The following is a 26244-nucleotide window of genomic DNA, read 5'->3' on the forward strand; positions in this document are numbered from 1 at the left end:
GCGGCCGGACCTTTATGGTAGTGGTGGAGGCCTATTCCAAATGGCTAGACGTGGCCCTGATGCCCTCCACCACTACCGAGGCCATCATCCGGGTGCTGCGAGGTCTCTTTGCAACGCATGGGTGTCCTGATGTCCTTGTCACAGTTCACGTCAGGCACTTTTGTGCAGTACCTTTTAGGACTGGGCATCCGCCATGCCCTAACGGCACCATTTCATCCAACCAGCAACGGGCAAGCAGAGAGAATGGTGTGCTCGGCAAAAGAGGCACTGGCGCACCTGGACCGGGGAGACTGGCACGAGCGGTTCGCCGAATACTTGTTCGTACAACACATCACCCCTCATGCGGCCACAGGGTGGAGTCCTGCCGAACTGCTTATGGCCCGCCGCCTCAGGTCCCTGCTTGACCGGCTGCGCCCAGACTTTGCTGTGGCTGAACCCCCAGGCTGTGCCAATGCGCCATGGTCATTTGTTCCAGGAAACCAGGTCTTTGCCTGGAACTTTGTGGGGGACATTCCTTGGGTGCCAGCCACAGTAGTGGGAGTCACTGAACCTCGCTCGTACCAGGTGGCACTCGAAGACGGACCCTTGTGGCGCCGGCACATAGACCAGCTTAGGCACAGGGTTGGGGACTTGGACACTACCGTGGTGCCCTCAACTGCACTCATGGCTCCAGAACAGACACTTACAGATGGTGATGTTCCACCTACATATCTCTCGCAAACTGCGGGCGTGGAGCCGAACCAAGCCACTTCAGAGGGTCTGCTGGAGTTCCCACAGACTCAGACCACTGCCGTACCTGACATTCCGTCAACTCCACTTGTGGAGGTTCCACCCAAAGCAGCGGATCCAGGGGACTTGGTTTCAACGTCCCCTAGGGTCGCGCCACAGCCTCAGCAAGAATTGGGCGGTCCCCCAGACTTGGGTACCGGTCCCCAGCGGTCTGGCAGAGTTTCCAAGTGCCCTTGTTGGACATGTAACACTGTTGGTCTAAGTATGTGGAAGTATATGAAATGTAACTGATATGCTTTTGTGCCTAATTGAACCATTACGTGTAGTGCTGTATATAAGGAAACCATTATGATTGTAACTAACACCTTATCTCGGTGGGGAGGGGTGTTAATTACTGAAGTTCTCACCCTGGGCCAGCAGGGGGATACTGTAGATAGTTATGCAAATGAAGGATCGAAAGTGACGTTCAGTGATTGGATAGTTTTAGAAAGTTGTTACAGTAACGTTGTTCTGGAGCTGTATATAAGCAGGCTGACTGAATCCTTCAGTTCAGTTCTGTTCTGGCCTCTCAAACAAGAGCTGTTTGAAGAATCGCTGTGTGGTCTGATCTGTTCACCCACAACTTAACAGATATGATTGAAGGTATTAGGGCGTGGATGTAGATGTAAGTGTTTTCGGCAAGCTGTCTGCTCAGTTGGGCATTGGGGCAATCTGTTGTCTTCGTCTGCCCCTCCAAACACTGGTGTATCCCATTAAGGGATCTGGGGGGAGTGGTTATATCTGCGTGCTCAGGCGGGGCCAGGACTGAAGGCACTCCCCCAGACGGCAGTCCCTATTTGATGTAACTCTTAGGAACCGCCATCTGGATTGAACTATGCGTCACTTCTGGCGGGTGGGCTGGAAATATATATATATTTTTTAAATAATTTTTATTAATTTTACAACATAAACAAAAAAACAAACAAACATAACACGACTTCCCCATACCTCCCCTTCACTGCATTCTTGTTTTAAAAATTTTTAGCAATCCTTCATCCATTTTTATATTTAATTCTCTTTAAAATTTTCTTAAGCTTAAGTTTTTACAGCTGTAATTCTTTATATCCAATCCCTTGACATCTTAACATTCCGAAATTTTACAACAATTTTTAAGATAGATTTTGAATTTTTTCCAGTCTTCTTCCACTGTCTCTCTCCTCTGGTCACGAATTCTGCCGGTCATCTCTGCCAGTCCCATAAATTCAGTCACCTTGGTCTGCCATTCTTCCAGAGTAGGTAATTCTTTAGTCTTCCAATACTTTGCCAAAAGAATTCTTGCTGCTGTTGTTGCGTACATAAAAAATGTTCTATCTTTCTTTGGAACCATTTGGCCTACCATGCCCAAGAGAAAAGCCTCCGGTTTCTTTGCAAATGTCCACTTAAGGATTTTCTTAATTTCATTATAGATCATTTCCCAGTAGGCCTTAATCTTCGGGCAGGTCCACCAAAGATGATAAAAAGTTCCTTCGCATTCATTACACTTCCAACAGTTGTTATTGGGCAAATGATATATCTTTGCAAGCTTGACTGGGGTCATGTACCACCTATAGATCATTTTCATTATATTCTCTTTTAGGGCACTACACGCCGTAAATTTAATACCTGTGGTCCATAACTGCTCCCAGTCAGCAAACATAATATCATGACCAATATCTTGTGCCCACTTAATCATGGCTGATTTAACCGTTTCATCCTGTGTGTTCCATTTTAGCAGCAAATTATACATTCTAGACAAATTCTTAGTATTGGGTTCTAACAATTCTGTTTCTAACTTTGACCTCTCCTTCTGGAATCCTAGTTTCCTTGGGCTGGAAATATTTTGATTGCCCCATGCCCAAGCCAGAACTCTTTCATCTGTAAAGTGGTACCTCGGGTTAAGTACCTAATTAGTTTCGCTATTGTGCCATAGGAATGCTATTGTAGGTGTGACTCCCTTTTTCATGTTTGATTACAAATGGCCACAACCTCCAAGCAGCCAGCTCCCTAAGCCTTCCCTCATTTTCACAATGCTTCATCTCTTCATACAAATGGCACCACCCATCACAGTCTCTTCAAGCTACTACAGAAACAGATGGGCCTCATTACGCCTGGAAATTAGCTTATGAAAAAGTGCACCTGACAGGACTTCTGGTGCTTCTACAGAATGGTGACTGAAGCCAAGGCAATTTAGACTTACCAGGAATGTAAGTAAAAAAAAAAAAAGTCCATAGATTCATAGAAATGTAGAGTTGGAAGGGGCTCCAAGAATAATCTAGTCAATGCCCTGCAATGCAGAAATCTCAACCAACCAGTCTCTTCTTACCTTAGCAAATGTGCTATTAGTTGTGTTAATTCTCAGTTCCTGTAAGGTGAAATTTGGTTTTTCAGAGCTGCGCAAAAAGAGGAGCTTGAGCTCTTATGGTTTTTGAATTTTATAACACTGAGAAGCAGAAATTTACGTAAGAATGCAGAGTCTTCATCAGTAAAAGAATAAAAGCTTTACTGAGTTAAAATAAACTTATTTGCAAATAACAGCATAATGAACAGAAGATTAAACTAGCTTCAGAGCATACACAGAGTTTCCATTGAGCACAGGCTTGGCAGAACACAGGATCCACCACACACACTGAGACTCTCTCTCTCTCTCTCTCTCTCTTTCTCTCTCTCTCACACACACATACACACACAAACAGACACTGAGTCTGCCTGCAAGCAGATACAGTGGTGCCCCGCAAGACGAATGACTCGCAAGACGGAAAACCCGCTAGACGAAAGGGTTTTCCGTTTTGGAGGCGCTTCGCAAAACAAATTTCCCTATGGGCTTGCTTCGCAAGACGAAAATATCTTGCAAGTTCCTGCAGGTTTTTTCCCCTCCCCCCCTTTTCTAAGCCGCTAAGCCGCTTATCAGCTGATCCGCTAAACCGCTAAGCCGCTAAAAACCGCTAAACCGCTAAAAGCCGCTAAGTCGCTAATAGCGCTAATCCGCTAAGCCGTCAATGGGCTTGCTTCGCAAGACGAAAATGTCTTGCAAGTTCCTGCGGGTTTTTTCCCCTCCCCCCTTTTCTAAGCCGCTAAGCCGCTTATCAGCTGATCCGCTAAACCGCTAAAAGCCGCTAAACCGCTAAAAGCCGCTAAGCCGCTAATAGCGCTAATCCGCTAAGCCGTCAATGGACTTGCTTCACAAGATGAAAAAACCGCTAGACGAAGAGACTCACGGAACGGATTAATTTCGTCTTGCGAGGCACCACTGTACAATATTTATACATAGAATGAGTCATCCTCAAGATAAGTCACAGTGATTCAGCATGCTAAATGATTCTGCAGCTTTTCAGCATTTCACAACATTTCTAGACTCCTTATCTTCTTCCTTTACGGCTTCTGCTCTCAAATACCTTTGTCACATGACACAGCCTTCCCCCTTTGCCAATTTTATCATACTATTTAGTTGTAAGATGTAGTGAAAATAGAGGGGAATCAGAAATATGCAATTCAGCTACAGTGGTACCTCTGGATGCGAACGGGATCTGTTCCGGAGCCCCGTCCGCATCCTGAGCAGAACGCAACCCGCGTCTCCACAGGCTGTGATTTGCCGCCTCTGTGCGTGCCTGTGACGTCATTTTGAGCGTCTGCGCATGCGCGAGCGGCGAAACCTGGAAGTAACACGTTCCGTTACTTCCAGGTCACCGCGGAACACAACCTGAAAACGCTCAACTTGAAGCGACTTTAACACAAGTTATGACTGTATGGGACGCTAACAGGTTTTCAGGTGATTTAGTAATTTGTAGATAAATATACGGTGAATGAGTATTATGGCATGGTCCCCCATTACCCATGTGGAAAGAAGTTCTAGAGGCAGTGATATTAGGTAGGGTTTGGTTTCCAGAGGTGGAATCCAACAGCATTGGTTCTCACCTGGCAATCCCCATGACATCCCCAGAAAGAGGCACTTTGTAGTGTATCCCAAAATGATTCCAAACTTCAGCTCCCCATTCTCCCCACCCTCCTTGTTGAGTGTTGAGCGCTGCAGAAGTTCAGTCAAGCGGTTAGGTTCAATGTAGAAAACAACTGTGTAGCAGAGAGAGCTCTTACTTCGGGGGCAAAAAGACACACACTATATATATACACATTCTTTGCAGTTGTTACAAGAAGTCTTCACTCTCTGAAGACGTTTCGGCTTATTAAGTACAGTGGTACCTCAGGTTAAGAACTTAATTTGTTCTGGAGGTCCGTTCTTAACCTGAAACTGTTCTTAACTTTAGTTAATGGGGCCTCCTGCTGTTGCTGTGGCGCCGTGGTGCTATTTCTGTTCTCATCCTGAAGTAAAGTTCTTAACCCGAGGTACTATTTCTGGGTTAGCAGAGTGTAACCTGAAGTGTCTGTAACCCGAAGTACCACTGTACTTGCTGAGGCAAACTCTACACAGCAAGTGCAAATTCCAGTGGCTAACAAAGTTCTGCAAGTGCCAGAGCTCTCAGTCCAGAAGACTTTAACACTTCGGCTGTGAAATGAAACCAGCCTGCTTTACAAACAAATAAATGATGATCATGCATTACTAATTTTGTCCACCCCCACGATAAATGTTGGAAAAACAATATGTCTACTTGGCTAGTTACTGTGGGAAAAACTAAGAAAATATTAAATAGCATGTGATTTCATGTAACTATGAATGCTCTGGGGTGACAGTTCACACTGATGTACTGCATTTTCTGTTTTCCAGGTAAACAGTGGGGGGGAAGCATCAAAACTGAGGAAAAACTCACTTGATTCATTTGTTTCATTGGCATACGCTTTGTGCTTCAGATCAGGAAACCATGAGCTGGATTAGTTTTACTTATTTGGAAGAATACCTGAGCTTTGTGGTTCACCCTCTGTGGTTATTCCTGCTTCCGATTTTGATTTATTCATATTGGTTATATTTTTATTTTGTTGGCTGTGTTATCTCATTTTACTTCAATGCTTACAAGAAGATGAATAACCACCAAGGAAATGATTTTTATAGCAAATTTTGGGACGAGCCAAGGCATACTTTGGGTCGATTTGCGGAGCTAGTTGGAAAGATATGGCATGGTGAGTACATGTTCCTTTCATACCAATAATTCCAATTTATGAGCCAATATAATTTCTGGCTCTGAGGACTGAGCATCAGAATTTCAGGTTTGAAGCACTGGAACAATAGTTGCCATAAGGATCAAAACACAGGCATGGGTATTTATATATGTAATAAACAATGATAAAGGAAAAAAAACTTTTTATGAGGTATGAAATCAAGACATATTACAGAAGGGTCAATTGGTGGCTGCATAAACACCATACATTTAATCACATTTAAAGCATGCCTCCTCTCCAAAAGAAACCTGGAGAATGTTGTTTACACCTCACAGAGATACAATTAGCAAACCCTTTGAAAATAGTTTCATGGATTGTGGAAAGGGAGAGGGATTGGCTTTAAGTGTGCACTGGGTACACAGCCAATGTGATTAACATAACATTGTATAGTGGGACTTTGTGGGTGCGATTTTCCTGAGCATGATAAACCACAAGGTAGCTCTGAAACATAAACGTTGGAATTTGCCAGCACAGGATGTGGTGATGGCTACTCTTTAGAGGGACACTGCGGGAAACAGGATGGTGGACTATAGAGGCCTTTGGCCTGATCAGCAGGACTCTTCCTATATTCTGAATGCTTCCTAGAGGACTTTGATTTCTTTAGGAGTTGATGTACAAATCCAAAATACACTACTAAAACCAAGTCTGGGCCATAAGCATGAGACCCTGTAATGACTTATGACATGATTAGGGGTGCATCTGTCATGGAAGCAGCTTGGTAAGTGATTCCGAAAATGGTCTGAAGATGCCTGAAGTTGGAGCTCTTAGGGAGAGGGGATAAATGTACTCCAGGCCTTGGATAGCTCTTTCCCAAAGCAGTCCTGTGCGGAAGGGTAATACTACCCTTAAAATAAAATTTAAAAATCTCCAAAACATTTATCATAATAATGCATAAAGCTAAAAGTAGATTAAAACAGAAAATAGCTCAATCAAAGACTGCGCCTGGAAGAAAGCATGGAAGGAACATTCCATGAGAGGAGAAATTCCCCTTCCCGCCATTAATTCTGGGAGGACCACAGAGAAAGTCCTGTTACCTGTGGATGACAGCCAGTATCTAGAAAGCTGAAGGATATAGGAGAGCTTTTTACCTAAATTTCAGTTTTTTGAACCATATTGATTTTCTCCAGTAATTTTTTTTGATATTTTATTTACCTTGCAACAAAGTAATATTATTTGTTTCATTTTATTTTCAGGTTATGAAATTTATGGCATGGAACATCTCCCTAAAGGACCAGGAATTGTTATTTATCATCACTCAAATGTTCTTGTTGGCTATACCTTATTTTTGATAAAAATTTTTAGAGAGAAAGGGAAACTGTGCCATTCAGTAATTGATCATGCCCTGTATGGGATCCCAGGTAACTTATTTATATTTAAGTTATGTATTTTTACATTAAACATGTGTTAAATATGACATAAAACAATGCTCTAATATATAAAACATTGTATCAGGCAAGCAGGAAAAAAACACAGATAAATAAAATAGCAGCAGTAGGTGAAAGAGTAAGTTAGTGGAGGGGAAGGTTATTTCTTACCAAGCTGCTGAAATTAAACAGATTGAACGAAGGATGAATAATTATTTCCAATTTCTTTCTTCAGGGCATTTTTTAACAGAAAACACACCAGAAGGAAGACTCGGGGCACAGTATTATGAAGAAAATGTCATATTTATTAAGTATAAGGGTCTAAAGGATCTTTAAATCAAATTAAACTAGCCAAATCAAACTACTGTTAGGCAGGAGAAAACAGGTTACTCCCCTTTCCTGGCCATGTTTACAGGCAACATTGCCTCAGAGGAAAGGACTGGAAGGAATATGTCCTGCTTGTTCCTAGAATCTTGGGCACGTGACTTGACGAGCACAAACCGATGTGAATGTCAAGCCAAATAACCCAATGCAAGGCCGAGCATGGTTCCGTCCAGCAGCGTAGCGTGGGTTGTCAGCACCCGGGGCAAGGCAAGTAATTTGCGCCCCCTAACCAGGGGCAAGGCAAGTAATTTGCGCCCCTAACCCCTAACCTGCCGCCGCTGCCAGCTTCTTCTTACTGCTGCCTGGGCTGCTGCCATGGGGCTCTGCTACAGCCTGCGGCCGAGGCTCTTCGGCGACTCCAGAGACGGCGAGTGTGCCCCCCCCAGATGTTGCGCCCGGTGCGGCTGGCCTCCCTTGCACCCCCACCCTACGCCACTGGCTCTGTCAATATTATATTGGCCTCTAAACTTCATACTGCAAAGGTCTACATCAGGCATAGGCAAGCTCGGCCCTCCAGATGTTTTAGGGCTACAACTCCCATCATCCCTAGCTAACAGGACCAGTGGTCAGGGATGATGGGAACTGTAGTCTCAAAACTTCTGGAGTGCCGCGTTTGCCTATGCCTGGTCTACATCATCCAAATGAATTTACAATGGGGGTTGAAAAATTTCAATTGCAAGTATATAGCAGCACATTCCCAGGACAAAATCATTCCTTGGGGCTGGTATCACCACCCTCCACAATTCTACATTATTATTCCATATTATCTTCGTCAGTACTTTAAGGAGTTGCTTTGATGTTATGAGGAAATGCAATCTATAATTTTGTGAGGTTTTTGAATAAATCTTATCAGGTTATACAGTGGTACCTTGGGTTACATACGCTTCAGGTTACAGACTCCACTAACCTGGAAATAGTACCTCGGGTTAAGAACTTTGCTTCAGGATTAGAACAGAAATCTTTATTAATATCCCACATACATATATACATAGATAACAATCATACAAAGCAAAAGCAATACAAGTAAAGAAAAGGGTAAAAAAAAGGAAAAAAGAAAGAAACGAAAAATACAATATATTACAATTAAATAACAAATTAAAATGTAAAACTACCAATCATTCTCATTATATTGCTTATATTGTCTATATTTTCTTGCCTAGATTTATATTATGTTATTATGTTATTAGAAGCCTAGCTCTTTGTTGGTGGTATATTGCTTCAATTCCATTTCTAAATTTTACTCCTAGTCCCTTTATTTCTGTCTGTTTTTTCATAAAATACCAGGAAACATTGTCAAAGGCCTTCTCTGCATCAAGAAATAACAAGGCTGCCTTTTTATCACTTTTAGTTTCTAGATATTCCAAAATATTGACAATGTTTCTGGTATTTCCCGAAATTTGTCTTCCTGGGAGAAACCCTGTCTGGTTTGGATGAATGATTTCTTTGATGGCTTCTTTAAGCCTGCGTGTCAATATATTGGCAAAGAGTTTGTAATCACAGTTTAATAGAGATATTGGCCTAAACTGTGATTGCAGGTGAACATTAACTGACCTCAAAACGTCTACAAGAATGCCATTTTTTACTCCAGTAATCTCAAGGCTACCATAAAGAAATTTCATGCTTTCTTGTACAATTGTCCACATTCTTCCTCAGGGATGAAAAAATGGGGGGGAATCTGGATAATGTGTCATTAGATTTCTCCACTACGTCTACAGGTTCTCATATAATAATTGCTGCTGCCTTTAATGCCAGAATAGAACAAGGTATAAAAAAACCTGGGTCCCCAAGTTGATGATCCCCTCAATCAATCACTAATAAAGATGGATATGTCTTACTGTGAAGAACAATGCAAAGAATGGAATCCTGTTTGGGAGCCTGTTCACTAGTAAACCACCTGTGAAAAAGTTCGCTGTATTCATACACCACTTGGGATGGGGTGGGAGCTACAGCTAAGGAAAAGAGCAGAAGCCCATATACATGCCCACGGCTCTCATAGCAACCCCAACCGATTAAAAAATGGTCAATCAAGCTCTCCCACGCACAGTTTTTATGCCCCCAAGTGACACTGCAAGCAGATACATGTGGCATCCTTGCTGCACAGTGTACATGGTCCTCCACTGCCCCCCCCATTATCAAACAGCAGCCACCCCAGGAAACATAGGTCAATTTTAAAAATAAAGCAAAAGAAGTGAGGTCAGAGCCCAAACAGGCCCAGTAGCACAGAGAGCTCTGTTGGGGGGCATTCCACTGGGTAAATGAATGGAGCATCTAACCCCCTGTCTGGGTGAAAAGATGGGCTTCTGCTGGTGGAGGCAGGTTCCTCTCTCTTCTCTCTCTTTCTTTCTCTCTCTCTGTATCTGTCTATGTGTGAATGTCCACTGTATCCAAAACCCATGCAGCCTATAGGGATTGAAGACTTGTATTATCCAGCAAGGCACTATGGGCTGTATTTTTATCATGATGCAAACTAGAATATCAATCTGTTGTACTACAGACTTGAGGAACACTTGTCCAAAATGTGCTCACCTCAGCACGCAATCTCACTCTGTGTGCTTCCCCCCCCCCAAAAAAGGCTATTGCCAGAACATGTGAAGAAAAGGGAAACTAGCATAAAGTCCCCCTTCCATGAAATCCTAGTTGATCCGTAATAGAGCAATATCTTTGGAATAATGACACTTGTATGACACTTGTATAGTATCCACACTATTTCCTCATTAAGAGTTTTGTAAAATGCATTTTTCTTTTTGGGGCTTACTTTTTTAGGGCTGAAGACGTTTTATGAAGTTATCTTATTGAGAGATTTCACAAATGCTGAATGTGTGGAAATTCTGAAGAAAGGCCATTTACTGGGCATTGCCCCTGGTGGATCTAGAGAAGCAAACTTTAGTAATGATTACAGCTTAATGTGGGGTAACCGCACAGGTTTCGCTCGGCTAGCTTTGGAGGCGAAAGTGGTGAGTGATCATTGGGCAATTTGCATTGCCCTCACAATTATCCTGGATATGAAGTAATGTGTTGACAGCCTTGATCTAGCATCCTCCATAGCTAAGGATGGCAAATATCCTGTTTTGGAGTCAAATGATAACTGGAGAGCTATGGATTCCCCACCACTGCTTTTTAAAAAAGCTACTGAAATCAATAACATTTAATAAGAAAAATGGCTGTCAGGGAATTGGAGGCAGAGAAGGGGGAAGAGAATGGGGACTTACAGAGAAAAGTCTCCGTTACTTAGCAGCTGTACTTCCTCGGACGAGGAGGGTGACGAAGGGCTGACAGAAAGCAATGAATCAGAGAGGGGGGAGCAGCTTCAGGGGCCCAGCCACTCTCGTAACAGAGGAATGAAAGGGGGTAGGTTCAGGAAGTGGTTATGCTGGAAGAAAGCTAAAGCTTCTCCAGTCTCTGCAACTGACTCTCCACGATGCAGGCTGACTCTCAGAGCTCCGTGTAAATAGCAGAAAGAAACCAATAAATCTTGTAAATATGGCTGGTTTCCCGGACTCTTATCTCTTCTAGCACTCACCAGTCATCCCTGACAATGGCCTTTACCCCCTTTTTCTCTCTTCAATTCCTGAAAATCTGAGCAACAACTTGTGAAGTTTCTTCATCTGAGATATTTGAATAGATATTTTGAAGCCTGTTGCATAATTTATGACTTGCTTCTCCTAATAATCCCAGATGTGAAGCATTCTTCTTTGTCCTTAACAAAATAAAGGTGGGGTGGTCAGGGCGAAGTAATTATCCAGTTCTTGTCTTTCTTTCATTTTTGTTTCATCTTTCATTCTTCTAGCCCATCATCCCAATATTTACACTAAACAGTTGTGAAGCGTACAGGAGCTTCGGAAAGACAAGTGAGTTAAATATCTTATGTTTCTTGGTTGAGCAAGAGATCCAATTTCAGGCAATATACATTTTTCAGGCAATAGACTATTTTTTTTTTAAAAAAAACCAATTATCTTTTTCCTACCTACTAGCAGAGTTTATTCCATGGACACTTATCTGTGCTGCCTGCCTCAGTATTGAGTAAATATGCCTTTGTTTAGTTTTCTATTAGATTTAAAACAAAGCTGTAATCTATAAGAGGGGTAGGAAGCCCAACATAGACAGGAACAGATCAGGAAACAAACCATATTTTGCAGTCTGTTGTACGACTTATGATCCCAATTGCCAAGAGATGAGAAGAGCTGATTGAATATGTGGCATATCTTTCCCCAAGTACTCATATTATTTAACTCTTCCTCCTTGGGATGGATTGATTGCAATTGCTTAACAGAATGCTAACTAAGGTCCAATTTGATATGCAGTCACTTTCTTTTACAGGGCTGACAAAATGGCTGTATGAGAAAACTCGACGTGTACTCCTTCCCACTTATGGAGGACTTCCAGTGAAACTGAGGACATATGTTGGAGAACCCATCCCATATGATCCAAATATAACTGCCACAGAGCTGGCTGAAAAAGTAAGTGAACCCTACACTTGGAAGTAAAGAAGCAGAATATTTTTTCCATGTTTGTTTCTCTCTCTTTCAGTTCTAAATTGTATTCTGCGTACAGTGGTACCTCAGGTTACAGATGCTTCAGGTTACACATTTTCGGGTTGTGTACCACACCGAACCCGGAAGTACTGGAATGGGTTACTTCTTTGGGTTTCGGCGCTCGCGCTTTGCACATGCGCAGAAATGCCGAATCGCGACCCGTGCGTGCACAGATGCGGTGCTGCATGTTGCAAATGTTGCGGGTTGCAAAAGTGCCTCCCGCACAGATCACATTTGCAACCCAAGGTTCCACTGTATTCACTTCCTCATTCTATATGACCAGAGATAGGGTTCATTATACACACTTTTGTGCATTATTTTCCTCGCTCAGTTTTCCCTCTTCTTAACTTGTTCAGACTAATTAAATAGGAGAAACTGCATTTTATCTAGTGCAGCACAAAGAGAGATCTGCTCACACAATGGAACTTTTTCTCCCCCACTATAGAGGGTCCCTCTAAGTCACCCCAGTGCCAATTTTTGAGGGTGGTGAGAGGGCTGAAGGGGAAGACAATTCATTGTACACATGGATGTGTGTTGCATGAGCCAAACTGCACTGTTGGATACCGCTCTCTTTAACAGCCATGATTCCAATCCAATGAGCTACCAACCCTGAATCTCCAACACATTTTTCGTTAGGGCTGTCAACAATTTTGGGGCCTTCCTAAATGAGAAAACCAGGGTAAGCATGAATAAAATGGGCTGGATTCATAGAGAGATGAGTGGTTGTATTGTAGAGTTTGCTGGCCCTGGCTCCTCTTGCTCAACCCTCCATGCCTAAAAAGCCGCTCTTGAGTGTTGATACACAAGGCCTCTCACGCAACACATCTCTGAATACAAATGACTGGATTTACATTTGCAGCATCGTCCCTCAAAATAAATTCAGTTACTTACATTTACATTTTTGCTGGAAAGAAGGAGATTCTGGATGCCACAGATTCTGATGCCTTTTGCTTTTTCCTCACTGATATTAATAACTGTGAATATCTATTTTGTTTTTCTTTCAACAGGCAAAGACTGCACTTGAAAATCTTCGGGATAGGCACCAAAAAAGGCCAGGAAATATATTAAGAGCTCTTTTAGAACGATTTGATAAGCATGACAAAGCCAACTAGTCCATATAAACCAACCATATGTTTGTAACAGGAAAAATTAATAATAATGTAATCAAAGCTAAGTTAACATGCATAGAATTGTGCTGGATTGTATATGAATTATTTGGAAGGGTCCCTAGCTCAGTAGCTCAGCACCTGCTGTGTGTGCAGAAGGTCCTGTGTTTGGAAGACGTACAAGTGCATTTCTGCCCTATCCTGCAATACTCCTAGAATTCCCCTTTTTGGGGCAACTTGCATTAGTAGAAGCAGAATCAAAGAGTATAACGGGAAGGCGAGTATTTAACTGAAACATGAAATAATATTACATGTGAAAGAGTAATGTCTATAAATCACCTGTATTAAAACAGTGGCACTTCTTTCATGTTTATAAAAGGGTGCTCCATGATCTGAGCCCTATAAAGCAAGTCTTCATAAATAGCAAGAAAAGTAGAGAACATAAAAATATAGCCAGGCTTGGTGAAAAAAGTGACTGATCTAACAAAAACAGCCAACTCAGCTTTGAATCTGAGTCTCGGCAATCCACGTGCAGTTAAACAGCTAAAGAAAACTGTCCCAGACTTACATCTTAAACCTGAGGATTACTGAAATTGGGATCAGAATCTGAGATGGAGTGGGGTGCTAGAGAAAGAGCAGGGGGCAGACATAGCTGAACAGTTTGTATGTGGGGTAGGTAGGGTTGCGCAATATATCAATAAATCTTTAGAAACCAGTTTGAAGAGCATATCCCGATGACCATTTTGAGCTTGTGACATATCACCAGAAGGAGCCTGAGAAGGTACTCGCCTGCCTGCCTGCAGCTTCCTTCCTTCACAAATGGGCTCCCTCCTCCCTTCCTCCTGATCACTCCTCATGCCCACACCCTCCCCTCCGCAGTCCAGCCACTGCAAGGGGCTAGAGGCAATTGCTGGGGAGGACCTGCTGCCTGTGATTTTAAAGCGCATGCTGCTCGCTCCTCTACACAGCCCTTCTTAAGTCTCCCCTGCCTCCTGCAGCCACAGCCATAAAAAGAATCAACAGTTATTTACTTAAAAGTAGGAAATAAAATATTGTCCTGCTCCGTCCCCACTTTTGTGTGTGTGTGAGAGAGACTGAGTGAGAGAGAGTGAGCGCTATGGCAGGCAGAAAGCAGGATTGCCTTCCCTCTCCCAGACATGAGTTTCTCGCTTTTGTGCCACAAAAGGGAGAAATGGGGTAAACTGAGGGGGGAAGATTCAAACTGGCTGCCTTATGGGAGAGGCTGGATGGCCACCTATCAGAGCTGCTTGAGTTGAGGTTTCTTCATTGAAGGGGGATTCACACTATCCATGCTAAAGGCCTGGAAAGAAAAAGTAGGCACATTGCCACCAAGCCCATCCCCACTAATCCCCTTGTCTCATTATCCATTATCAGTCATGCGGCCCAAACCTTTGACATAGATAAAACAAAACAAATTCCTTCCAGTAGCACCTTTAAGACCAACTAAGTCAGTTCTTGGTATGAGCTTTCGTGTGCATGCACACTTCTTCAGATACACTGAAACAGAAGTTTCCAGACCCTTCTATATAGTGAGAAGGTGGGGAGGGGTATTACTCAGAAGGGTGGTGGGAATGGGTGATTGGCAGATAGCTGTGATGAGCCTGTTGACGACTCTAAAGTCTAAAGCCTGTTGACTGTCTAAACCTATTGCAGTCGTTTAGAGTCGTCAACAGGCTCATCAAAGCTATCTGCCAATCACCCATTCCCACCACCCTTCTGAGTAATACCCCTCCCCACCTTCTCACTATATAGAAGGGTCTGGAAACTTCTGTTTCAGTGTATCTGAAGAAGTGTGCATGCACACGAAAGCTCATACCAAGAACTGACTTAGTTGGTCTTTAAGGTGCTACTGGAAGGAATTTGTTTTGTTTTGACTATGGCAGACCAACACGGCTACCTATCAAGAACTGACTTAGTTGGTCTTTAAGGTGCTACTGGAAGGAATTTGTTTTGTTTTAACTATGGCAGACCAACACGGCTACCTATCTGTAACTTTGACATAGAAACGTGGCAAACCAAAGGCCTATACTGTCTTGCAGACTTCTACAAAAACAATAAACCCATATCAACACAGGAATTGCAGGATAAATTAGGAGGCATTTAAGTATCCTGGCTAATGCACCATCAACTGCACACATCCCTAAACAACAACAAAGCCTTCTTTTGTCAGCAGAGGGACATGGTAGGGGGGTGGTATCTGCAATATACAAAATACTACTTCACAACCCCGCAATCTCACTTGACACAATTAAAAAACAATCGGAACATGACATAGGTTATGAAATAAACTCTACCCAATGGACTACAATTTGGTCCAAACCTCCCTTTAAATCCATCTCAGCCAAAAGAAGAGAACTCACTTTGAAACTTATCAATAGATGGCATCTGACCCTGAGGAAATTGGTGTTAATACATCCAGGAACCTTATCAAAATGCTGAAGAGGCTGTACCTCTACAGGCACATACCTTCACATGTGGTGGGAATGTTCCCGAATCCAACCCTTTTGGACAGCAGTCGTACAAAAAATATGTAACATAACTAAGGAGGTCTTGGAACCCACTCCAGAATTGGCCCTATTTTCCAAAACAATAATGTTCACTTACACCACAAAGAGGCTATAACCCACCTACTCTGGGTGGGTTTAGGCTACTAAAACTGACATGAAGACAAAAAAAAAGAGGACACCTTCACTCTGGTATGGCTCCCTTTTGTTACACGCACAGTTCAAATTGACATCAGTGATAGCAGGGATATACCAACAGCATTCAGATCAATATGGCTAACTTGACCTAATATTTCACACACACCCTTCTGCAACTTCAAACAAATCTCACTGTAGTTCATCAGAGGCAATAAAAGGCAAATAAACACAGCCTGCCCCCAATCTTCTCTCATTGTCAATGTAAACCAGTAAATATACAGAAAGAGAACCTACTCAACTGACACTGGCATAAAACTCCATAGCTACCATCTATGGACCAGCAGCTTTTACAGCCTCAGAGGTTCCAGAATTATTAAAACAGCTGATCAACTCACATGTAACAAAAAACAAACAAACCACTATAACGTTATACAAGTGTTTATTATAAGCATACCAGTTTGATAGGGAAATATTAAGAGAGGAGCGGAATAATGAATTAGGGATGTCAATCTTGGCCAAGCAATGAGAACCTGTGCTAAGTTCTACAACATGAGGGTATCTGGACCTTAGACTAAGAGTCATACAACAAAAAATATTATTTAGAATTTACTGTACTCGACTACGTTTGTTTAGGAAAGGGCTGTCTATGGCATCTAGCTGCTGGAGATTTAATAGGGGCAATGCTTCAAATTTCTTGACGAGCTGTCTGTAGTAAAATCAGCACAGCATAATTTAATTCCAACTATCAAACGGATGGTATTGGAGATCTCAGATAATGCCTGGAGCACACGTCCATTCACCCCTTTTGGTGTGGCAGCATTGCAGGACGGTAGAGGATCCACTGGGGCCCCAAAGAGGGAACCATGCATTTGGTGCCCTTTCTGATAGGTGGTGGGGGCTTATCAGGAGCCGGATCCTGGCATGCACCCTGCTTTGGTGAATGTGGATGCAGGCTGGGACTTGGGCTGTGCCAGGGGGCAGTGCCAATGGAGCAGGAAGGCTTCCTTCAGGTCCACCCCCTGGCCATTTAAGCAGCCCACACCTGCAAGAATTTATGCTTTTATTCTTGGCAAGAATTGAGTCCCAAGGGCCCCTGGATGCTTTGCTCATTCATTTGGGGGGATATGATTTGGGCCAACACAAGGGTATTGATCTAACATGGGTTATAATCGAGGACTTGCAGACATTGCACAACCTGTACCACCCCAAGATCACATTCTCAGATGAGACCCTGTTTAGGCCGGATGGCGCACATCTTTCCTTATCAGGAAACAATATTTGGTTGCCAGATATAATTGAAGGTATTAGGGCGTGGATGTAGATGTAAGTGTTTTTCGGCAAGCTGTCTGCTCGCTTGGGCATTGGGGCAATCCATTGTCTTCGCCTGCCCCTCCAAAGACTGGTGTATCCCATTAATGGGATCTGGGAAGCTATCACATTATTTCTCCCCTGTTGACAAATCACACTTAATGCAGGAAAATACTACTTCTCTGTTACAAGGAATATCTCTCCTCTTGAAAAGAGAGTAAAACAGACCATCATATTGTGAGGAGAATCAGAACTTACAGGGTTAAGCAGTTCTGAGTGACGTCTCACATTCTGAGGCGTGGCTATATTCACATAGGGGAGTGTTTCTCTGTGTGTCTTTCTTCTTTCGCTTTTGCCCAGAAGCGGAGAGGATGCCGGCAAATTCACCGGGCTGATTTACGATGTTTTTCTATGCAATAAAGACTTTGGAGATAAGAGAAAAGCCTGCATTGCAGTCTGATTTATTCCCACACAAAGCAATAGCTTTCCCCGCTGTGTAAACTCTGCTAAGAGAGCTAAGGAAGCTGGAAGAGGTTTTTACCGGCACGGACAGCAGGAGTGACGCAGCCAAGAAGAGTGCCGGACGCCATTTTGGCCAGACATATGTGTATGCAAACATTGCTCTGACAACTGACAAATGCATGCGGATGTGCTGGTCCTGGGGGGGGGGGGTTACCGTGAGGCGTGGTCAGAGTCCGGTCCTGGGCCGAGGGTCTGGAGACTGTCCACCATGGGCGAAGCGGGGTCCAAAGCAAGAAGCTGGGCGTGGTCAGGAACTCTGGAAAAACAGGTCTGGGTGCTGGCAGAAACAGGTTTCCAACGTCGTTGCTCCCACAACCTGGGACTGGGCTGACTGGCCTTGGTCAAGTTTATTGGAGCAGGATAAGTAGGAAAAGGAGAAACCTGCTTTTCAAAAGAATGTGTTATAGTTCTAAGCTTTCAGTTTATTGGAGTAGGATAGATTACTGAGGATGATTACTTGAGATTCAGTATTCAAACACAGAAGGTGTTGATGAAATCCACATATGCAGCCTGCTGTAGAATTAAAGAGACAAGTGCCAATGGAAGAGCTTTTACGTAGGCACTAGGATTCAATATTGTAAATCCGGCACTGCTTGTACCTTACTTGAAGGGAGAGAAGCTACCAGGAAAGGGAGGTGACACACTTGTCACAAATCCTACCTTAAAAAATAATTATTATTGGAATTTTATTTACAACATAACATAAACCCCCCACCCCCCAATACACAATCCACCCACACTAAATGTGAACATAACATACAGTAAGCATAACATACAACAATATAAAGAACGAGACAAAAGACTTCCTTTATCCTGTATCTGGCCTCCTTATTTACTTCTTATAAACTGTTTATGAATAATTATTAAGATTTTTCTAATTATAACTTAAATATCCACAAAGTCTTCTGCAGACATTAATCGAAACAAGTCCAGGTATGTATATTAGGGCACTGTTTTGTGAAGTATTCTCTGCATTTTCCCCATGCTTTTTGAAACTCTTTTCTAGTGTGATCTTTAATTGCCTCTGTTAATCTAGCCAGTTCAATATACTCTAACAGTTTGTCTTGCCATTCTTTTTTGTGTCTTTTTTCCAGTTTTTAGCAATTAGGATCCTTGCTGCTCCTGTGGCATAGAGGAATAGTTTCTGATCTTTTCTTGCTATACCTGTGTCCATTATTCCTAGTAGAAAGCTTCTGTATTTTTCATAAAGTTATACTTAAACATTTTTTTAAGCTCGTCATATATTGTGTTCCAGAAGCTTTTGATTTTTTCACAGGTCCACTAAACATATATGTGTCCCCTCTGTTTTACTAATTATGTATGTGTCCCCTCTGTTTTACCACACCTCCAGCACAGATTTGTTTTTGTCTTATACATTTTAGCTATTTTGGTAGGTGTTAAAGTACCATCTATAAAACATCTTGATTAGGTTTCCCCTCAATACTTCACAGGCTGTAAATTTCCAGTTCTTTCTCCATAGTTTTTCCCATGCTGTTAAGTTAATGGTTTTCCCAATATCTAAAGCACACTTGATCATTACTTCCTTGACCTGTTCGTCTTTGACCTCCAACTTCAATAATGTATCATACATTTTTGATATTATCTTGGTTTTGTTTTATAATAACACTTTTTCTAATAATGAAGGTTCGTTTGAGAAACCATTTTTCTTATCTGTCCTGAACACTTCATGCAATTGATGGTATTGGATCCAACCCGTAAGGTATTGGTTAATTTCCTCATAATCTTTAATTACCAATTTATTGTCTTTTTCATAATCAGATTTTTATATGTGGCCCATTCTAATTCCTTATCTTTCTTTTTAATTGTAATTGCTTCTACCTTTAATTCTTAGACAATAACTGGAGTTATGTTACACAATATGTTATTCTGAAATATGAATCCTAATACAGGTGTGACTCCATACATTATGTCACTGAGCCCTCTGTCTTCCTCACAATGCTTGGTTTCTTCATACAGATGAAGAAACCATAAAACCTGTATGTCCTGGGTCAGCTCAGACTTCATGGCCTCTGTGGCAACCATGAGACCATCTCAGTAAATTAAAGGCCCAATATGAGATGGAACATACCCTAGTTCAGGTCTCTCCAAGGCAGTGGGAAGATAGAGATTCTTTTTTTTTAAGAATAATTTTTTATTAACCGACCAATCACATCAAATCAAACCAAATTACATAAATTCCAAATTACACGGCCGAATTTTAATTTTTTGTTGGGGGTACCCATATTTCAAGTTCCGAAGGAGATCCAATCAACTTCTTGCTTCTTACTGCTGTTTTAATGTCCACAAATCTAACCTTATGATGTTCACAGTACTATCCAGTCCTTTCTTATTGTTTTTCCACATCTCTTGTTGTTATTTTCATATATTTTTCCTTTCTCTTTGTGACCTCTGATAGTCTCCGCAAGCTGGTTAGAACAGTTTGTAATCCTGCGTGGATATATATTTTTTTTATCCAGTAGCCATATCCAGACGTTTTCCATATAACATCACTTCCATACATCAAAACAGTCTTAGTGTCATTAATCTTCACCAATCTGCCTCCTTTCTCAAAACCTCTGAGAAGATTCACCAGGAATGCAGTCTGAAAATAAGTCCGTTCCTCCTCCCGGCTATAAATCCTTTGGCAAGATGGCGACTCCGAATTAATTGCTGCACCATTCCAAAAGCTCTTATTGCTTCTCGATCTCCATAAAGCATACTTTTGGTTAAAGTTTATCTCCACACAGACCTTAATCATCCTGCTTGGGTCAGTTCAACCAACGATTCTAATGAAGAGGGGTTCTTGTAGGAAGATAGAGATTCATTGGTAGGGAGGTTTGTGCTGAGCCCATTGTCTGAGATGGATAATTTGATGGTGACATTTGAAGTGATGATGCAGTGCCCCTCTATAAGGCGGGGGGATCCATTAAGGTGGTCTGTTCCCAGAGACTTATGGCATCTGGTGGATTCCTGAATACTCTCAGGAATTTTCAAGTTGGCATGCTCACCACCTCTGTTGAAATCTTGCTATAGAATCGTGAAATAAGGTAGGCACTTGGCAGCTTGGCTCTTAAGTGTTATCCTCAACACTCTCAAGTGCCTTCCTCAACACTGAAGCAAACAGGGCTCTCTCATATTCTCAGGAGTGTCTGGCGATGAAGTAGAACAGTGCCTGGACGGGACTCAACAGCTTGCAAGGCAACATTTCTGTTATGTACTGAAGTTCTCACCCTGGGCCAGCAGGGGGATACTGTAGATAGTTATGCAAATGAAGGATCGAAAAGTGACGTTCAGTGATTGGATAGTTTTAGAAAATGGCAACAGTTACATTGTTCTGGAGCTCTATATAAGCAGGCTGACTGAGCTCCTCAGCTTAGTTCTGTTCCAGCTTACAAAATAAAGAGCTGCTTTGGAGAAATCGCTGTGTCGTCTGCTATGTCAACCCACAACTTAACACTGGCGACGAGGATGGGATCGATGGACATCAGAGCACAGCCAGATGCGGCCATCCTCTGAACTGAGCTGAATCACTGAGCTGAATCACAGAGCGAAATCACTGAGCGAAATCACTGGACAGAACCAATTCAGAGCTGACTGTTCTGGCTAGAGCACTGTGTTCCATCCATCGCCCTTCACGCCGGCATCGGAATCATGGCTTCACTTGTGCCTCTACCGCCATTTGCGCCAGCCTCTGAATCATGGGATTCCTACCTCGCTCGGTTCGACTGCTACCTCCAAGCCAACGAGCTGACAGCAGTATCAAAGGAACGGAAGCGGGGCCTATTCCTCAGCCTCTGTGGGCCTGAGGTGTTTGAGGCGGCCCGAGCATTGGTTGGGTCTGAAGCAGTCCAGGCAACACCATGGGACACGATCCAAGAGAAGCTCTGAAACCACTACACGCCAAAGCCGTCCAAGATTACTGCCCGCCATGTGTTTTACCACCGGAACCAGGCAGAGGGTGAGTCAATCAACAACTACACCACTGCCCTCAGACAGGCTGCAATGCACTGCGAGTTCCAAGACTTAGACGATGCCCTGATGGATTGAATCGTCTGCAGGGTCCGGGACATCCATCTGCAACGGCGTCTCCTCGCCAAGCCAGACCTCACGCTACAGAAAGCCATTGAGGAGGCTGTGGCCTCAGAAGCCCAGGAGATCCCAAGTCCAGCAGCCCACGTCTTGCTAGGAAGCCAGTTCCAGTGCATCACGAAGAGGCCAGCAGTGATGAGGCATCCTCCAGTGAAGACGATGACGTGCACCAGACAAAGCGGGAGCGCAGGAAGTTCCAACAGAAGGCCAAGGGCCAACCGGAATGTGCCGGCTGCGGAGGCAACCATTCCCATGCCAAGTGTCGATTCAGAGACGCCATCTGTCGGAAGTGTTCCAGAAGGGGCCATATCGCTAAGGTCTGCCGATTGGCTCCGTCTGACACCCCCCCTTCACCGACTCGCAAGTCCAAGTCTTCACTCCAGTCTGCCAAGGAAAGCTGTTTCGCTCTCACCAACTGCTGCTGCCCGTCTGGAACCACGATTGGCCAAACCGACTCACCTACGCGACACAAGCTGAACGTCACGGTGCTCATTGAAGGAGCTCCATGTGACATGGAGATCAACACCGGGTCTGCCCTGTCCATCGTGTCTTGGAGCACCATCAAAAGACTGGTACCCAGAGTGTCCAAAAGGCAACTCGACTCTCACCACGTACACCTGAGAGACTACCAGGGAAACGACATTCCCGTGGTAGGCGTTGGCCGGTTCCGGATCGCCTTCAAGGATTTTTCGGGCCTGCTCCGGCTGGTGGTGGTTGAAGGTCAGCGGCCAAGCCTCCTAGGGCTAGACTGGTTTGATGCCCTCGGCCTGAAAGTCACCGGCATCAACTTCATCTCTAACGCAGAGACTGAGGGTCTGGTCAAAGACTTTGCCGAGGTTTTTGACGGCACTTTGAGGCAATATACAGGTACGCCCATCTCCTTTAGTCTTGATCCACAAGTCGCCCCCATCAAGCTAAAGCCACGCCGGGTTCCTTTTGCTCTCAAGGCTAAGGTGGACAAACAACTGGACAAGCTGATCGCCCAAGGAGTTTTGGAGCCGGTTGACCACGCCAAGTGGGAAACCCCCATCGTCACGCCTGTCAAGCCAGACGGGTCGGTGAGAATCTGCGCTGACTACAAGTGCACGATCAACAAGGCACTTCAGCAGCATGCTTATCCGGTTCCTGTTGTCCTGTTGCATTCCCTGGGTGAGGGTAAGGTCTTCGCTAAGCTGGACCTTGCCCAAGCCTATCAACAACTGCCCGTCGATGATGCCACTGCTGAAGCCCAGACGATCGTCACCCACCGAGGGGCATTCCATTGCCGCCGGTTGCAGTTCAGGGTGAGTGTGGCTCCTGGCATCTTCCAAAGCCTTATGGAGCATCTCCTGCAAGGGCTTCCGGGCGTGGTACCATATTTTGATGACGTCTTGGTGTCCACAGACTCACACCAGCAGCTGTTCGAGCGCCTCCGCACCGTGCTGACCAGGTTCCAGGAGGCCGGGCTCAAGGTAAAGAGGGAGAAGTGCCAGATTGCTGTTCCACAGGTAGAGTTCCTGGGCTATCTTATCGACGCCTCCGGCCTTCACCCGATCACATCCAAGATCTGCACTATCCAGCAGGCCCCCATCCCAAAGAACAAGACGGAGTTGCAGGCGTTCCTGGGGCTGCTGAACTTTTATAACATGTTCCTGCTCCACAAAGCCACGGTGGCTGAGCCTCTCCACCAACTCCTCAGCACAAAGACGCCTTCGTCCTGGGGTCATTGGGAGACGGCGGCCTTCAACGTGGACAAGGCTCTCCTTTCATCGGACAGTGTGCTGGCCAGTGAATCCAGGCCACTGGTCCTTGCCTGCGACGCCTCACCTTTTGGCATTGGCGCTGTCCTTAGTCACCGTTTTCCAGACGGAAGAGAAGTACCGCTCGCCTACTTTTCCAGGACGCTATCTCTGACGGAACAGAATTACAGCCAGCTCGACAAGGAGGCACTGGCACTTGAGGCTGGTGTGAAGAGGTTCCATAAATACCTCTATGGCAGGACTTTTGACCTCATCACTGATCACAAGCCGCTCCTGGGCCTCCTTGCCGGTGATCGTCCAACTCCACCGGTCCTCTCGCCGCGCATGCTGCGATGGACTGTTTTCCTGGCTGCCTACCACTACCCGCTCGTCCATCGCCCGGGGAAATCGATGGGCCATGCCGACGCCCTCAGCCATTGCCTTCTTCCAGCGTTTGTGGAAGACCTGGCTCCTACTTCATCGCTCCTCCTGATTAAGGATCTTCCGGCAGCGCCTGTATCAGCTGCCACTGTGGCATCCACATCTGCCCATGATCGCACCATCAGCCGTGTGCTTAACTGGGTGTGGAGGGGGATGGCCACAAGGGCCTTTTGCATCAGAGTTCCAGCCCTTCGCAACCAGACAACATGAACTCTTGGCTCATGGCGGCTGTCTGCTGTGGGGAGACCGCGTCGTGATTCCCCAAAGTCTCCGTCAACGCATCTTGGAGGCTCTGCACATTGGCCACCTGGGAATTGTCAAAATGAAGGCGTTGGCTCAGTGTTACGTCTGGTGGCCTAACATGGACGATGCCATCAGTGCCTGGGTGTCTGCCTGTCAAGCATGCCAAGAATCGAGGCCTGCACCACCGGCAGCTAAGGGACACACCTGGGAGATGCCAAAGACACCCTGGTCGAGGGTGCACATCGATCTGGCCTGCCCCTTTCACGGCCGGACCTTTATGGTAGTGGTGGACGCCTATTCCAAATGGCTGGAGGTGGCCCTGATGCCCTCCACCACTACTGAGGCCATCATCCGGGTGCTGTGAGGCCTGTTTGCGATGCATGGGTGTCCTGATGTCCTTGTCTCCAACAACGGACCACAGTTCACGTCAGGCACTTTTGAGCGGTATCTTTTGGGACTGGGCATCCACCATGCCCTAACGGCACCCTTTCATCCATCCAGCAACGGGCAAGTGGAGAGAATGGTGCGCTCGGCAAAAGAGGCACAGGCGCACCTGGACGGGAGGGGAGACTGGCACGAGCGGGTCGCCAAATACTTGTTCGTGCAACACATCACCCCTCATGCGACCACAGGGCGGAGTCCTGCTGAACTGCTTATGGGCCGCCGCCTCAGGTCACCGCTCGACCGGCTGCACCCGGACTTTGCCGTGGCCAAACCCCCAGGCTGTCCCAACGTGCTACGGTCATTTGTTCCAGGAAACCAGGGCTTTGCCCGGAACTATGTGGGGGACATTCCTTGGGTGCCAGCCACAGTAGTGGGAGTCACTGGACCTCGCTCGTATCAGGTGGCACTCGAAGACAGACCCTTGTGGCGCCGGCACATAGACCAGCTTAGGCGCAGGGTTGGGGACTTGGACACTACCGTGGTGCCCTCAACTGCGCTCGTGGCTCCAGAACAGACACTTACAGATGGCGAGGCTCCACCTACACCTCCATCGCAAACTGCTAGCGTGGAGCCGAACCAAGCCGCTTCAGAGGGTCTGCCAGACTTACCACAGACTCAAACCACTCCACTTGCGGAGGCTCCACCCACAGCAGCGGATCCAGGGGATTTGGTTTCAACGCCACCTAGGGTCGCACCACAGCCTCAGCAAGAATTGTGTGGCCCCCCGGACTTGGCTACCAGTCCCCGGCGGTCTGGCAGAGTTTCCAAGCGCCCAACTTATTTAAAGGACTATGTTGTTGGACATGTATCACTGTTGGTCTAAGTATGGGAAATGTAACTGATATGCTTTTGTGCCTAATTGAACCATTACGTGTAGTGCTGTATATAAGGAAACCATTACGATTGTAACTAACGCCTTATCTCAGTGGGGAGGGGTGTTAATTACTGAAGTTCTCACCCTGGGCCAGCAGGGGGATACTGTAGATAGTTATGCAAATGAAGGATCGAAAAGTGACGTTCAGTGATTGGATAGTTTTGTATGCAAATGAAGGATCGAAAAGTGACGTTCAGTGATTGGATAGTTTTAGAAAATGGCGACAGTTACATTGTTCTGGAGTTCTATATAAGCAGGCTGACTGAGCTCCTTAGCTTAGTTCTGTTCCAGCGTACAAAATAAACAGCTGCTTTGGAGAAATAGCTGTGTCGTCTGCTATGTCAACCCACAAATTAACAATTTTTCTCTGGAAAGCCTGTGGTTTTTATCTGCCTTTTAGTAGGTTTTAAGTGATTTTAATGAGTTTTAATTGGTTTTAACTCTTCTTCAAGTGATTCATGAAGTGACTAGGGAAGATTGTTCCAGTTCTATTTGCCTTTTATATCCCATGGATATTTGTTTTTAATGTGTTTGTGACTGAATCACAGACAAAGTACTGCATGACACAGCATTTTTGCGGATAAGGAAGGTGAGATGCTTTATTAATGCTCAGAAATCTTGAAAAGCTGGTGATAAAGGATTGTAAGGGGGGGAGTGAATAATAATAATCATTAGAAGATTGCAAAAGAGAAAATTAGAATAA

The 26244-nt window shown here is 44.6% G+C and overlaps 2 protein-coding genes and 1 long non-coding RNA gene across 4 annotated transcripts in view; 2 read left to right on the forward strand and 1 right to left on the reverse strand.

Annotated features, from left to right (window-relative positions):
* Nucleotides 1-26244, reverse strand: part of LOC309349080 — a 95315-nt gene that overhangs the window by 21339 nt on the left and 47732 nt on the right. The gene's annotated exons all lie outside the window — the stretch shown is intronic.
* LOC309348882 (DGAT1/2-independent enzyme synthesizing storage lipids-like) overlaps nt 1-26244 on the forward strand; it is a 109276-nt gene that overhangs the window by 16993 nt on the left and 66039 nt on the right. The gene's annotated exons all lie outside the window — the stretch shown is intronic.
* On the forward strand, nt 2744-13284 carry LOC309348899 (DGAT1/2-independent enzyme synthesizing storage lipids-like). The gene is made up of 7 exons (XM_081874698.1): nt 2744-2951; nt 5465-5814; nt 7047-7211; nt 10365-10555; nt 11389-11449; nt 11919-12058; nt 13141-13284. The coding sequence occupies exons 2-7, from the start codon at nt 5559-5561 to the stop codon at nt 13243-13245; spliced, it is 918 nt and encodes a 305-aa protein (XP_081730824.1). The 5' UTR covers nt 2744-2951; nt 5465-5558; the 3' UTR covers nt 13246-13284.

Source organism: Podarcis erhardii (assembly GCF_964252035.2).
Source record: "Podarcis erhardii genome assembly, chromosome: 8".
Lineage (NCBI taxonomy): Eukaryota > Metazoa > Chordata > Lepidosauria > Squamata > Lacertidae > Podarcis > Podarcis erhardii.